Source organism: Lates calcarifer, unplaced genomic scaffold (assembly GCF_001640805.2).
Source record: "Lates calcarifer isolate ASB-BC8 unplaced genomic scaffold, TLL_Latcal_v3 _unitig_106_quiver_1098, whole genome shotgun sequence".
Taxonomy (NCBI): domain Eukaryota; kingdom Metazoa; phylum Chordata; class Actinopteri; family Centropomidae; genus Lates; species Lates calcarifer.
The window spans coordinates 1-15,438 of record NW_026115268.1 but is presented as its reverse complement, the minus strand read 5'-3'; the positions used below and the strand labels follow the sequence as shown (position 1 = coordinate 15,438).

The 15,438-nt window shown below is 39.1% G+C and overlaps 2 protein-coding genes and 1 pseudogene across 2 annotated transcripts; all 3 read right to left on the bottom strand.

Moving 5' to 3' along the window:
- Positions 1–1,046: 1,046 nt before the first annotated feature.
- LOC108886061 (GTPase IMAP family member 7) lies at positions 1,047–4,271 on the bottom strand. Its single transcript, XM_018680676.2, has 3 exons — positions 3,644–4,271; positions 3,389–3,460; positions 1,047–2,371 (listed from the first exon to the last, which is right to left on the bottom strand). Exons 1-3 carry the CDS (start codon positions 3,651–3,653, stop codon positions 1,440–1,442), a joined length of 1,014 nt encoding a protein of 337 aa, XP_018536192.1. The 5' UTR covers positions 3,654–4,271; the 3' UTR covers positions 1,047–1,439.
- A 264-nt stretch (positions 4,272–4,535) lies between these two features.
- Positions 4,536–7,053, bottom strand: LOC108886062 (GTPase IMAP family member 9). The gene is made up of 3 exons (XM_018680678.2): positions 6,890–7,053; positions 6,634–6,754; positions 4,536–5,844 (listed from the first exon to the last, which is right to left on the bottom strand). Exons 1-3 carry the CDS (start codon positions 7,028–7,030, stop codon positions 4,994–4,996), a joined length of 1,113 nt encoding a protein of 370 aa, XP_018536194.2. The 5' UTR covers positions 7,031–7,053; the 3' UTR covers positions 4,536–4,993.
- Positions 7,054–11,501: 4,448 nt separating this feature from the next.
- Positions 11,502–14,069, bottom strand: LOC108886067 (GTP-binding protein Rhes-like; annotated as a pseudogene).
- Between the last annotated feature and the right edge of the window lie 1,369 nt (positions 14,070–15,438).

Sequence of the window (15,438 nt, the reverse complement as noted above, 5' to 3'; positions counted from 1 at the left end):
AACATGTATGTCAACCTATTTTGATAACCGCACACCACTGAGCCCGGTTGATTACTTCTGTTTTTTCTTACCATGCCCACACTCTGTTTTTTGCACACAGCCCTCTCACATCTTCTCACATTCTTGCACATAGGCATGATTCAGATAGTTACAGTGCATTTTATGTGTTTATTTTAAATGCATGTCACATTCAGTTTCCTCTTTATGCATAAAAGGGGCTAATTGCTTAATGTGAATAATAACATGTAAATTCTATTATTTATTTTTTATTAATTACATTAATGCAACAGCTCCAGCTGATGTACACATTTGAATTCATATGAACTGCATTTTACAAGATTTTAATGTTACATTTTGGCTATTATATAATAGAAATACACTAGTGATGATAATACGCCTCATTATTCCATCTGATGAGTCTTGAGTCTGTGAACTAGTGAATTAAGAACTTGCTAGTAGGCTGAAAAATATTTGGCTCAAAATACCTCTTCTACTCGACAAAGAAATAACCTGAGGGGCTTCTTTTCTTTCTTTTAGATATAAAAGCCACAAAGAAAGGACATCACTTTTCTTGGGTTAAAAGCTTCATGTGATGGATTTAAATTAAAGCACTAGTAATAAGTGCTACACCCACCATGCTAAAATTGACTAATGGAAGTATGAATTTGATTTTCCATTGTACAGTTTGTAGAGGATGTTTTGCTTTACATTACTACATAGAAAAGCTAAGTCAGAATGTTCAGTCTGGCTTTCAGTTCACCATTTTAAGGCCTTTCTTGGTCAGGTTTGTTGTAGATGGTATGTGCCGGCAGTGATGTAATGCAGCAAAGTGAGTTCAGTTCCCTGTTAAGAATGTTTCCTCACTTGAATGTGATCAGTCAGCGGACGTTTACCATTGTCTCACATTTCCTGAAGGGAAGTGAGCTCATAATGTTACTTATAATATAGTGAGGCAAATAGCACATTACAGTTTAACTAAGGAACAGTACTTAAATCTGTACATTAATTTAGAAATAATTGTATAAATTAGGAAAAATCATTAGATCTATAGCACAAACATTATTTATTAGGACTCAAACTGTTTCTCATAAGCCAAAAAATATCTGTTCAAGTATAATGCATTATGTGGGTTTATATATAAACTCCAAACAATAAATGAGTGAAAAGAAAACAAACAAAAAGAAAACAAGAATTGCATTTCATACCATTTGTTTACTGTCAGTATTAAATTCACATAGATCTGTTATGGCAATGTTGTGTCAAAAGTTAATTATTTTGGCAGCAGAATGCAGAGAAGGCCAAAACAGCATCATTCACTGATTAACTCTAACAGTGAGTAGTGAGATGTAAAACACTAATACTGTATTTCGAATACTGTGTATTCAGTCACATACCTCAGATAAAGATAAATGTGTCCTTGTTTACTAGCCTCTGCAAGGTTATACTGAAACAGCTTCTTTAGCTTTGCATCTTGTGCCTTTCCACATGCAAATGGCAGCTAAACCACACAAGACTCCCAGGATGAGTACAGGAGCTCCTAGAGCCAGAGCCACTGTGGAGTTAGCTCCCACTGCTATAACCACCCCTGCTAACACCAGCACAGCAGCAATAGCTGAAGCCACACGTATATTCTTCTTCTTAACCTTTTTCTCCTTTTCTCTCTTCTTCTCTTTCATCTCCCTCTCTGCATCCCACATTTTCCTCTCCTCCTCTTTTTTCTCTTCCTCCTCCTGTCTCTTCTGCTCCTCCTCCTCTCTGAGCTTCTTCTGGGCTTTTTCATACATCTCATTAGTGTAGTGTTTTCCCCCGTTATCCTGTACCATTTCCTTGATCATGGTGATCAGCTCTGTGACCTGTATGCGGTCATCTGCGTCATTGTTGTTGAACGAATGGTATCTACGTCCAAATGTTATTGAGAGTCTCCGTAGCTCCTTGCACTCCTTCAGAGCGTTGTCAGCTTTAGCCTGATCTTTACAGGTAAATAGCATGATAGTGTACATGGAGGCATCGTCTCCAAAGTTATCCTGGATCCACTTCACAGCATTTCTTTCCTCCTCTGTGAATCTCACTCCGAGCCTGATCACCAGTAGGAAGGCATGAGGGCCAGGCACCGACATCTTGACACATTCCTCTATTCTGGTTTTTAATTCTTCCTCTGTGATGCCTGTATCAAACAGACCTGGAGTGTCAATCACCTGAACCACAGTCCCATCCACTTCCCCGCTCTGTGTCTCACAGTGTTTGGTCACAGACACAGGGCTCGGGTCCTCTCTGAAGGCAGCTCTCCCAAGGATGGTGTTTCCTGTCGCACTCTTCCCTGATCCAGTCTTTCCCACCAGAACTATCCTCAAGCCTCCAGGCAAATCCAGAGCTGTAACAACATAAGTAAAATTAATTCTGTACATTTTACATATTTTTGCCATTGATTAAGATTTATGGCTACCATTTGGGTCACTGGGATGTTAAAACCTCTTTGTCTAGTGTATCTCTTTCGTGAAAATAACCTGCCTTATTTTTTTTTTTTACTTACCCTGTCAAGTTTTTTACTACTAGGGGTGTTAAAGTGCAATGTTCTTACAAGTGAGACCCTTTTTTGTTTCGGTTATGCACATATGAGGATACACATGCACACTGCTCTGCAACTGACATTTGCAGCAAGGTAAAAAGAACTGAAGCAGATGTGCCAACAAAGGCAAGAAAAAAGAATAGTATAAGCTAGCAAATGTCATATCACATACTTTAAACCTTCAGAATCAGATCATCAGACATCAGAATGACTGCAAATGCTCTACCATCAGAAGCTGGTTTCTAACCATCTTGGAATAATGCTTGAACACCCCTCTGTCAGGATAACGGATGTTTTTCCTGTTCTTATCATTTTGCAGACTCATTCTTCAGCATTACTGCCAATATGCCTCATGTGGCCAACTGTGGTAATGCATCTTTTTTTTTTTTTTTTTTCAGTGAACCAGAAAACATTTGATACATCAGTTAAAATGTTTACAGGACCTCAAACACTAAACAGGGGCAAGCTTTAATCTCTAATGGAGAGTATAGTTAAGAGTTAAGTACTAAATATAAATAATAATTGAGTGACTAATAAGCCATAACATATGCAGCTATAGATGTTATAATAAATGATGCATGTTTTTAAGTTACTGATAAGGTTTCAAAACATATTAAAAAGTAGCTGCAAGACAGAGCTAATAATACTAGAGGAGAATAAAGCCCAGACAAAGGGAAAAGCTGATATTGACCTGGAGGCAATAATAAACCATGTATAAACATTAGTATAGCTTCATAAAATATTCCTTGTAGTAGAACGTGGCACAGATAAATGTGTGTCTAATCACTGAGATTTTATGCAAGAGACAATGAATGAACATACCGTCAAAGTTATTGAGACCACACCCATCAGACCGAGGTAGAGTTCTCTGCTTCTTTTCTCGCAGTGGTATTGCTGTGATATGAATTATACCGTTGAGACACAAAAGAATCAGGTTATTAGTCACTGACATTATTATAAACAGTTTTTTGTTTCCTAGTTCTTTTGTTCTTTCCACTATCACAGTGCATGTTACATCTTAATCAAAGGATAAATGCAATTTTATTTTTCAGCATTAGGTCAGATAGATTGTCTTACCTTCAGCCATTACTATGGATCTGTCCTTTCCAGTTCCCAGGTGGCCAAATGTACTGCTCCAGGCCAGTGCCGTGAACTTAGACAAGCCCTGTGGCTCGACTTTGACATTAGTTTTCTGGGAAACTTCTGGAACCTGGTCTGTGCACAGGGGGCTTCCTATTTCCTTGTATTGTCTTTAGTTTACATCTGAAATGTCCATCCTCCAAAAGGAGATGGCCACAGCTCTCTGAATATATTATTTGTTGTTTTGTGTATGTATTGCAAGTAAGTTTTAGAAAGTGTAACCTCAACACAAGAACAGCATTCAAGCTCTTAAACTGATAAACATTAGGTTATTTTACAATAACCATGAAATGAGGCTGAGGTTGTTTAAAAGGGAGGAAACAAGAAAATCTCTGCATCACATCCTTCCGTTGTTGATGTCTCCTCCCATTAAATCAAGGCATTCTGACATCTATTTGCCTTTACTGAATGTATTCAATTTCCGCTCCATTCATTAAATATGTAAAATATGCTGTATCTGTACATTTACAACAAACACCCCCAAAAATAATGGATAAGCTTGTAAAATAGGTAGATTTTCTACCCTCACTAGTTGTGTATTTTTCCTTTTAAGACAGATGTTTCTAATACAGTTGATATCTGATGTCCAGAGAAGTCCCAGTGTTATCTTGTGACTTGCTATGTGTAACACAAGGATTACAGTTCAGACCTTATGCAATGGGAGTGGGAGTGTTGAGTCCTTCCTCAGAAAAAAAATGACACAATTTTCTGCAATTTGACATATATTCATGACTTTGGCAGGATTACTTTAAAGCTTCACCAAAACAGTTTTTCTAGCAGCAGCAGTTTTTCTGAACAGTTAAACCAGTGTAAAGTGAATATAGATTAATTTGACTAGACCAAGGATAAACATTTTAATCCAATAAAAGGTGAGATATATAGAAGTAGGTGTATGTAGACATGACATTTCACCTTTAAATTTACATGATGTTCAAATAACACAGTCAAGATAGACTGGTTGTACTTGATTTGTTTAGAAGAGATGTAGATGGCATAAAGAAATTATGTTATTCCAATGATTTTTTTTGTGTGTGTAATATAGAATGTTTGCAACTAATTAGTTAACTAATTAAAACAAACAAAAAAAAAATAATCATAATACCAAAATATCAACAATGGGAGTAACATGTCTGGTTACAGATTTTTTGTACTGATGTATTTCTAATTCCCAGTTACAAACCAAGTATGCACACTTTTTTCAGTTTAAGATTTAGTTAACAGGATCTCCTTAAAGGCTACTATAAGCCAGAAATTGCTTGTTTCACACTTTTGTCACAGGTCTCACAATTAAGTTAACATATCTATAGTGCAATTAAAGTTATAGATTCCAAGGGCGGCACCTAATGACATGACAGTATATGAGGATATTAATGCTCCTGCACCAAAAATTGCCACGGCAGAAGCAGCTGCTGCTTTACACCAAGTAATCCTTTCCTCCTCCTCCCTGATCCTTTCTCTCTCTTCCTTTTTTCTTCGCTCTTCCTCCTCCTCCCTCTTTTTCCTGTCCTCCTCAAGTTTCTTCTGAGCTCTCTGATACATCTCATTGGTGTAGTGGCTTCCTCCATTGCGCTCCACCATTTCTTCTATCTTATCTAGAAGTTCTCTGACCTGCATTTTGTCTCGTCTCTGGTCATTGATGAGTGAATGGTATCTTCCTCCACACTCGTTTATCAGTCTCTGTAGATGTTTGCTCTTTGCCAAATAGGTGTCTACAGAGTTACCCTCCAGCAAGTCAGCATGTGTAAAGAGGACTATGGTATACATGGCAGCATCTGAGCCAAAATTATCCTGGATCCACTTCACAGCTGCCCTCTCCTCTTCTGTGAATCTGGACTTCAGACTGATCACCAACAGAAAAGCATGGGGTCCAGGAACTGACCGATTAATACACTCCTCAATATTTACTTTCACTTCTTCTTTTGTTTTCTTTGTGTCAAACAGCCCTGGAGAGTCGATGACAACGATGCTCTGGTCACCATCTTTTCTCTCCTCTCTGTGACAGCCTGTAGTCACAGACTCAGGGGACATTTCCTCTTCAAAGGCATTTTTACGCCCCAGGATGGTGTTTCCAGAAGAACTCTTTCCTGATCCAGTTTTTCCAACCAGAATGAGTCTCAGGTCTTTCAGAGGTGTAGAATCTATTGAAAATTAATCAAACTACAATGGTAAAAATTACAATGGTCCATTTCAAGAGCTGTGCTTTTTTGTTTATTTGTTGAGAATTATTGATAAAAATTACACCTGACTGTTTTTATTTGAAAAGTATCTAATGTGTGGATGGATACAGAATATAACTCTGTATTCTCATTCACAGTCATTAGGAGCCCTCTTGTTTTCTTTAACCAAAAACCTGAGAGTGCCTGCCGGTAGACCATCAGCCTTTTCAGCTAATCACCTAGCTGAAGTTAATATTAACCCTCATACTTGTTTGCATACTGCAGTAGCCTCACTCTATAAATTCTTATAACAGCTGATATAGCATTTTAGCTTGGCTTAGCAAAGGCTAACACAGTTAGGTACCTATCATTACTAAAAAGTTTTTGGTTCAATTTGTTTCCCATTGTGGAAGACAGGACATGCACTTGAAGGTAGAGGTAATACTACAAGCTAAAATTGTTTTTATTTTTATTTTATTTATTTATTTTTGCTTTAACCACTGTTATAAGACACATTTATGCATTTTAATTAAGTTTTTCTTAATTCTGGAAGAGAAGGCTTCAGCAGTATGTAGTACAGTACATGACTGATTAACTTTACCTGCACTGGCTAATGTAGTTTTATGATTAAAGTTAAGCCAGTGTTTTAAGTTAGGCCAGCCCAAATAATAAAAATAAATGTAAAAAATTAAATTGTTATAATGTACAATAAATTCTTATTTACGATAAAGCTGTATTGAAAGTGACATTGTTTCCTTTTATATCACATACCTTTGTGTCCATTCTGGCAGTGAACTGTTTGATCACATAATGTGAGCAGCACAAACAGGATGCAAACTAGGATCGAAGTATTTCCTTGCAACATCTCTGCAACTGGAATCTCTGTCAAAAACTACACAAAGAAGAAAAAGATTTTTTGTCTAACTGTCAAAGCAGGTAGCACTGAAACATTAGGATTCAAGCAAAAATTATATAGAAATGCTGTGTAATTAAGCAATGTAGGCAAAGCCCTACATTTTTAACTTACCTGTGCAGCTGTTTCCTCAGCTGTATGATATGTTGGTGGGTGGATAGGTTGTTTTATAGCACAACAAACAGAATACACCCACTTTTCACTTAACACTGATGTAGCACATGTCACTTGCACCGTCACTGGTCTTACTTTCATTTCTCTGAAAAACAGTACTGAAACACCAACGACAAACCACCACTGGGTAGGTTAAAAGAAAGAGGGAGCCATCTATGGGTGGAGGAAGGAATGGTATGAAGCTTGGGTTACAAAAGGGATGAGTGTATGTGTGTATACTGGTAATCTGTCCAGGGTGAAAATTAATATTTTGACCATAGTTTCTGATACTGAACACCCTAGCTTAGATAAGTTTAGGGTATGGATTGCTTGCTTGGTTTTCTACATTAGTACACAACTTGTATGTTTAGAAGGTTAATATGCAATCATATTTCTTTTTGTGAGATTATAGCTGCATGTGTCCCACCTGTGAAAAAGTACTTCATGCAAGAATATCGCCCACAATCAATTTTACAGATAAAAAGAATATTTCACAAACACATTCCAATTTCTAAAACAGCACGTTTATTTTTCCCCTGTATCTTACAGCAATGTAATCAATCTAACAGATACATTTATTTCATGGCTTACTGAATAATATAAAAGGGACAGGAAATGAGGGGAGAATGAGATGGTGAGCAACATGCAACAAAGGTCCTCGGCTGGATGTGCAAAGATATTTTCATTAACAGGGATCCCACTCATGTTACACATTTCTTTAATGAGATTACAATAATGTTGATGAATTCCACGAAATGTTCAAGTTCATTGGCAACAAGGGGCATCACCCCAAGGACACCCCATCCACCATATTTTACCAGTTTGTACCAGTGCAGTATCATTTTTTCCTTGTCTCCCATAAGATCCAGTCATCCTCTGCCTGCATTTTTCTTCTTCCTCCCTCCTCTTCTTCCTCTCCACTTGAAATCTCTCCTGGTCTCTGTGGTACATCACATTGGTGAATGTAAGATATTTCCACTTATTTGAAAAAATCTAACGTTGATAGACTAGCTCAAGAATGTAACGCTATGTACCCTGTCTGCCATCTAGTGGGCATAAGGAAGCATGGCAGCATGGGAGAATGATTCAACCAGGAGCACTTGTTCATTCAATCCACTCCACTGTCATTTCTATTGTGTTTTTTCACTTTGTAACACTGTGAATACAAAATAAAAAACAAAAAACCTTTGTGTTGATTTTGGCTTTGAGCAGTAAGGATTTGACTGCATAAAGTGACAAGCACAAGCATGGAGCAACGTGGCATCCAAACGTTTTCCTGATAGCATCTCAGTAACTTAACATGAGAAACATAAGAAAAAGATAAAGATTTAAAAGCAAAAAGTTTAAGTGTAAATGCAGACAAAATATTTTCAAAATTATCATCTGATCTCAATTTAACATTACAATTAAAATCTTCATTGTCTGGTTGTATAATGAGGCAAAGCATTCTTATTACGAATGTGTATATAGATATATTTGACCTACCTGTGCAAATGTTTCCTCAGCTCTGTGATATGTTGGCAGATAGAGAGCCTTCTACAGCACAACAATCAAAACACACCCAACTGTCCAATAACAGGGATGCTCAGTAATTTATGTTTAAAGTTTCACTTTAGGAGCACTACACTGAAAACAGTACTTCTGTAGCAATTAGAGCAAACACCCACTCCAGTCGAGACTAATTAACAAGAGAAGCAAGCCATCCACTAGTGGCAGGTGCCAGTTTGTGTGTGTGTGAGAGAGAGCTCATTCCATTGTTATCATTTAATTTCTCTGTCATTAATTGCGTGACAAGCTGCCTGCCTCTCTCCATCCTTATCTCTATGGCACCATCTCGGCCCAGCTGCTGTGAACTAGTGACTGATTGGACTGTTGACAAACATAGCTCTCCATGCACTACGTGCAAACATGCTTACATTTCTACCCCGTTTGTGAAGTCATAGAAAGTCAGGAGGTGACGTGTGTACAACAGTAGTGAATGTTCTGATCCTACTTACCCTGCGCTTTCAACATCAGAGCATCTGCAGTCATACCAGAGGAGGTGATAAAAAAGTTTATGTATTTATAGACAAACCTTGGCCCTGATGAGACCTTTACAAACTAGCCAAAGGAGTCAAGTTTATTTGTATTTGTCAGTATAAATGTTTCATCAATATCATCTTCAAACTCAGCCCAAGCAAAGTCCAAACAATTAAAGACATGTCAATGATTTTACAGAAAGCTGTAACAATTTATAAAAACACAGCCCTGACATGCTAACTCAGACTCTCTAAACTCCAGTCTTAGACCTACTTAGATGGCCTAATTACCAATAAAACGATATCTCCTCTATGTTGAGTTCAATACCACTGATTTCTGTGCATGGTTTTGTGTGTGCAACACCAAGCATGGAAAATATGAGAATAACAAAATGCTACTTAAAGCACCTGATTTGTTGAACTAAGGACTTCAAATTGTGCTGCCTTGGCAGATCAGCAATTCTTCCAGTGAAGGAGAAGGCTGAGTAGAGTACAGCATCACGTTTCAGTTGTCCATGCTTGGAAGCAAGCCTGTTATGGTTTGTGTGTATGTGTGTGTGTCAGAGAAACATACAGAACGACAGAACAACAGGAACATATGTGAATCATCCTCACGTGCAACCAGAGGGAGGAGCATCTTTTCACTCAAGTGTTTGTGTGTGTATGTGTGTTTGCATCTTTGTGTGTGCAGTGATTGCTATAACAAAGAAAAGGTGTCACTACACGTGCAATAAAGTCACTGGGGCCGCACAGGGGTGAAAATCACTGCAGCTTCCTGCAATGTGAACTTCCCAGCACGCGACAGCACACAGAAAGGGAAAGTTCAGACTGCCTCACTGCAGAGACAGAAAACATGTAAACATATTATCAGTTGCAAAATATGTTTTTCTCTCACTGTCAGTCCTTTGATGATATTACATTTTCACAGATGTCATGTGAATCATACTCAAATTAGCTTCATTGGTATGAATCATATTGCTGCCAAAGACATTTTCACACGATGGTGGTTAAGAGTATTAACTTTACTGCATGTAACATAAACAATTATGAGTAAGTGTATAAACAGAACATTAGCTCAAACACTGGTAATAACTTATTTCTAACAGAGGTATCTATTTGACTTGACTATTGCATTTAATTAATTAGTTAAACGCTTCCCACTGACAATGATTATCCAATCATAGACACTGACTTTGGGACATTTAAGAAATGCATCAAACAGTGTGTTTAGAATTTAATCCGCATTTGTTAGCATGTTCAGCTACCTAGCTTACTCCTGTAGAGACAGAGCACCACTTCCAAGAACAAGAAGCATATCATCGTTCATTAGGGTTACAGGTTACATTTAAAGCACCTTTCACCTCCAGATTTGCTGTGTAGAATTTTCCCACTGTAAGGAAGCTGGCCCTGGATGCAATCACAGTTTCAGATAATGTTAGCAGCTCTGTCTCGTTCTTTAATTTGGGGGAATTTCTACTTTAGAAACAGCCAAACAGATAAATGTTAGAATGAAGTAATCTTGAACTTACATTTGTCCTCTTTCAGAACCATTATCTTTACAGTACCTTACATTAGTGTAATTAGCTAGTAGTTACAGCTGATACAATCTGCCAGCAAAAGTTGACATTTCAGTCACCTGTCAACTGACAAACATCTACCGAGAAGGATAAGCCTTTTTTTTTTTTTTTTTTTTTTTACCTCTGTCTGAAATCAAGGAATCGTGGTTAATACAAAGAATTTTGAGCAGTAAACCTGCCTCTGCTATCACTGTAGACTACAGCCTATGTGTAACAGAAGAACAGAGAGCTTTACAGGCACAGCAACAGAATGAAATGACAGCTGGAAACATGTTTCTTTGAACAGATCATGAGTGAGCTTGAGGCTTTACAAGCTGTGCTTTGGTCCAGGTGAACTGATATTTGAACTCAGAAGCAGCGGTTGTAGGGAACCTCTTCACATCTCATCCCTACAGTCACATAATGGAAGAAAAGATTATGGGTCTTTAGGTGATTATACATCTTATTTGTCCATTGAATATTCAATTTTAGTGGCTATTAGCCTAATTGTGCCCTTATGCGTTATTAGGAGCAGTTCCTTTTACTCAAAAAATAGGTTTTGTATGTGGTCTTCAAATCTCTCTCAGCCTCTTTCTGACCTTCACACTCAGACTGAGGCTTTCAGGCATCATGACTCACATATCCACACCACACATCTTTACAATGGTACCCAATTAGAGCTCTGTGAGTAAAAAACGTGTTTTATTTATTTTATTTTATTTTTCCAGGAAAAAGAAAACACATAAATAAGGGGTTGGAGTGTGAGCACTTTTAGCGCTATTTTTAGGTGACGGAGTGGGTGAGGTGTTGTTGATCCAGTGTAATTTCATTTTGCTCGTTACAATTGGGCACACAGGGGAAAAAACACTGCTTGTAAGAAGGGATCGTGTGAGGTCTGTTGTAAATGTAAAGCTTGAGTGGTGTGTTATCTGAACTCAACAGCGATGCCCATGGAAACGCATCTATAGTACCTCCAGCATTAAGAGTGAGTGACCTTCACTTAGTGCAGCACACTTTTATTCACAGCTACAGAGAAATAAAAGAGTGTAAGATGCATTGTTAAAAACACTAAATCATTAAACTGTATCATGGTTCATAAAAAACTTTTAGACTTTTATTTCTCACACAATATTTCATCTTGTTCAGTGAATGGAGATCATGTTTCTGTTGTTAAGAGATGAGATGAAAACATGACCTCATGTCCTTTGCAGAAGCTTCTTCAGCTCCACAAAATCAAGAATGAACCGACAGTCATCATGGATGTGACGGCTAAATAACTAGTGTGTATTTATAGCTGATGGGCAAGAAGAGCCCACTGAGTGAAAGACCTACTGATGAGTCATTTATAGAGTAGTGTAGGATGGGAAGGTATATGCCAACTGGAAACCTCAGCTCTAAACTGGCTGTTTAGGATGTGTGGGATTCAGGCAGTGGACTCCTGGCAATCACGACTCCAACACACACACACACAGAGAGATAGAGAGAGCTACAGGAAGAGGAAAAAAGTGTAGGCAAGAGAGATTCTATCTAATAGATTTCTGAATATAGGTTACGTAATAGTCATACAATAATCAAATAATCAAGTTCCTGACTCAACATCCTCCCACACACACACACACACACACACAGAGAGAGAGAGAGAATTAGATAGATAGATAGATAGATAGATAGATAGATAGATAGATAGATAGATAGATAGATAGATAGATAGATAGATAGATTGATTGATTGATTGATTGATTGATTGATCGATCCTGTATTAATAAACAAGCCATTATACTATTAAAAGGTTTTATTTCGAAAACATCATCTCAAGTGCATGTATTATATCTCATCTGTGAAAAAGCACTTCATAATGCAGATATAATACATTATATTTAAGGGAATATCAGTGCTTTCTTCGTTGGTCTCATAGTCTGTTCGTCTCTCACTGAATCTGACATTTCTCCAGCGCTTTGCCGGGCTTTCTTGTCGTTCGTGGCCCAATGACTTGTCGGAGATCAGTGCTAAAACTCGGCCGACGAGCGAGTGGGTACAGAGCGCCACAGGGATCATCGCGCCCCGGCGCCTCGCTTCCCCTCCCCGCCACACGGCCTGTCCGCATTGCTTGGTACGAACGAAGGGAGACTTTGCGATGCTGAGACGGGCCAGTTTCGGTCGGAAGTCCGCCTCGTTTTGCCAAAGTCTCGAAGACTTTCTCTAAATTAGTGCTGTCCTTTGCAGACGTTTCAAAATAGGCACAGTCGTCACCGAGAGCTTGGAGCACATCTGCCGTTGATATTTGTCTCTCAGACTCCACGAGATCCACCTTGTTGGCGCAGACCAACAAGGGAACCTGCGGCTGTGCGCACTGCTCTGGCACAGCTGATTTGGTGAGTTTGGATTTAGCAGCCAGAATCTCCGTTCGCAGGGCGCACACCTCTTCGAAAGAGCTCCTGTCATCCACACTGAATACCAGAAGAAAAATATCTCCTGCAAAAATATTACAATGACAGAAATTCAGTCATTTTCCTCCAAGTTTTACGCATATCCATGCATTCTTCGAGAGAGAGTTAAGCATTTACACAAGCCCCTATCACCCCCTACTGTGATAAAATTTGAACAAATAAACTGACAAAGTTTTGCAGGACATAGATTATAACTGAACCAATACGCACCAGTGAGGATAGACAGCCGACGCTTGGCTGGGAAGTCCCTTTCCCTGGACGCGTCCAGGATGTCAATTTGATAGGTCTCCCCGCGGATACGAAACAGTTTCCTCAGGAAATCCTCGGAGGTGGGGGCTGTACTCCTCCACAAACCCGTCCCGAAGATATCTCCTCAGGATGGAGGTCTTGCCGACCCGTGGAGCACCAAGAACCACGATGCGCTTGCAGTTCTGCGGCTTGGTGGAGTAAAGGGCGTCTTTTCTGTGCTCTTGGCTAATCTGACGGTGCCGGGTTTGACCGTGGAGAACCAGAGCTGCCAGCTGATCAAGTGGGGATCTCTTGCAGGGGTGACTACTGTTTGCAGTGGACAGTTGCCTCACGGCTGCCCTGAACGCACCTTCTTCTCCTGCTTCCACTGAGACGTGGCCACTTTAAGTATCCCCAAACCCGCTTTAATCCCCGATGAACTGAGGTGCTGCGATGCGTTTTTGTAAGCCATCAAGACTTTGGAGGACCCGGCGCACTGCCCGTCCATATTACCATGAAACTGGGAACCATCTATGGTGGAGCGGCTGAGCTGGTGTGGAACGGGGATTGGAGTAGTCTGTGGGCCGGTGGAGAGGCTGTCCATTTCCATCGCTTGGAGATGGTTTTGGCCTGCGGTTCCGCGCAACAAAGTGGGCAGATCTGATCTGACGTTTTATATTCCTGCTCAAGCTGAAGTCAGTCGTCTTTATATAGGCTATCCTCAACCACGTGGTACAACGTCATGCTGATTGACAGAAGGGGTTGTTGTGTTCTTCAGGAGAACACTGTGTTTTGAGGAGGAAACATAATGTAGAATATACAGCTGAGCACATGTTCTGCTCTTATATGATTTACGGTTGGCATGTTTCTGAAGCCCCTTGATAACTTGAAACGTCCAATATGATTCAAATAGATGTGTTACTATTATTATTATTATTATTATTATTATTATTATTAGTAGTAGTAGTAGTAGTAGTAGTAGTAGTAGTAGTAACCTATTATCCCCAGTAGGCTTGTCTGCCTATCTAACCCCAACAGACAGAAACAAACAAACAAACAAACAAACAAACAAACAAACAAACAAAGAGATTGCTGGGTCTATCCCTAAACAGCAAAAAAGACAGGAGCAGTCCTATACAAGCACTCACACGTTATTTTTTTATCTATTTATATCGTCTATATACATCATTTTATTCTTGATATTTTATGTATTTTTATAATTTTAACTTAATTATTCTATTTTATCTAGTTTTGTTTTGGATGCCTTATTGTGTGTTGTAAGAAAAAGGCAGATAGGAATACAGTCTATGGTTGCTCCTTGGTTTTAAGGCGTCCGTTGCCATGGTTACAGTTGGAGGAAAACATATGAGCTGAAGCCGCGCTAGCTCGGTTAGCTTTGCCAACGCTGCATTTGCTGTCCGTGACTTTTCATAAACATTTCGACCAAATGAGCCGCGGTGAGAAGAAAGAATTGAAGTCTTTAAGTTATTCAGGTCAGCTACAACCCTCTGTGACTTTCTTTTACTTCTATCTGTCTGTTTCCTCCTCACTAACTGAGAGCTGGTCGTGTGTCGCACTGTAGCTTCTCCATCTGTTTCAGGAGCTTCACTGATGACAGTAAATGGTCTATCCCATGTAGTGGCTATATTGTGAAACAGTGGTGGAGAATTACTCAGAGTAAAATGGCCTTTAACATGGAAAGCTAAGTACAAGTACCTCAGTTATACTTGAGTAACAATACTTAGGTAAAGTTACTTAGCTGCATTCCACCATTGTGTTTCTAAAATGGGTGTGTAAAGCAATGAGTTCATGCAGATGTGATTTCTTAAATGGGAGAGAGAATCACACAAAATCTCATCCAGAAAGCAGGTCAATACAGTATAAATTCATTTGCAAAGACTGAAAGCACTGCTGCAGTTTCTTGCCTCAAGGGCCAAGGGCATCTCTTGCCTCCGGAAAAGCAAAGCACTTATCTGAGAAACTCTGTGAAGGAAAAAACGGAGGAGGGAAGTGAAACCCTACAAAAGCCGGACTAATAATGTTGTTGTGGCCATGGAAACTATAATCAGGCACAGTTGGATCAAGAGAAATTAACAGAATTGCATAACCATGTCAGTGTTCCAGGTAATCTCTTTGTCTCTGCAAGTGTGTATGTGTGTGTGTGTGTGTGAGCACTAATGCACCTTGTGTACAATGAAGTAGAACCACTTTTCACTTTTTAAATGTTAAAATCAGGGGACCACTAATAAGCAACACAATTC

Coding starts and splice junctions, on each gene's coding strand:
- LOC108886062 (XM_018680678.2), bottom strand. CDS start 7,030: ATGAAAGTAAGACCAGTGACGGTGCAAGTGACATGTGCTACATCAGTG. Junction 6,755..6,889: donor CTGAGGAAACAGCTGCACAG/GTAAGTTAAAAA, acceptor TTCTTTGTGTAG/TTTTTGACAGAGATTCCAGT. Junction 5,845..6,633: donor CTGCCAGAATGGACACAAAG/GTATGTGATATA, acceptor AATTTTCAATAG/ATTCTACACCTCTGAAAGAC.
- LOC108886061 (XM_018680676.2), bottom strand. Junction 2,372..3,388: donor TGGTCTCAATAACTTTGACG/GTATGTTCATTC, acceptor ATGTTGTTACAG/CTCTGGATTTGCCTGGAGGC.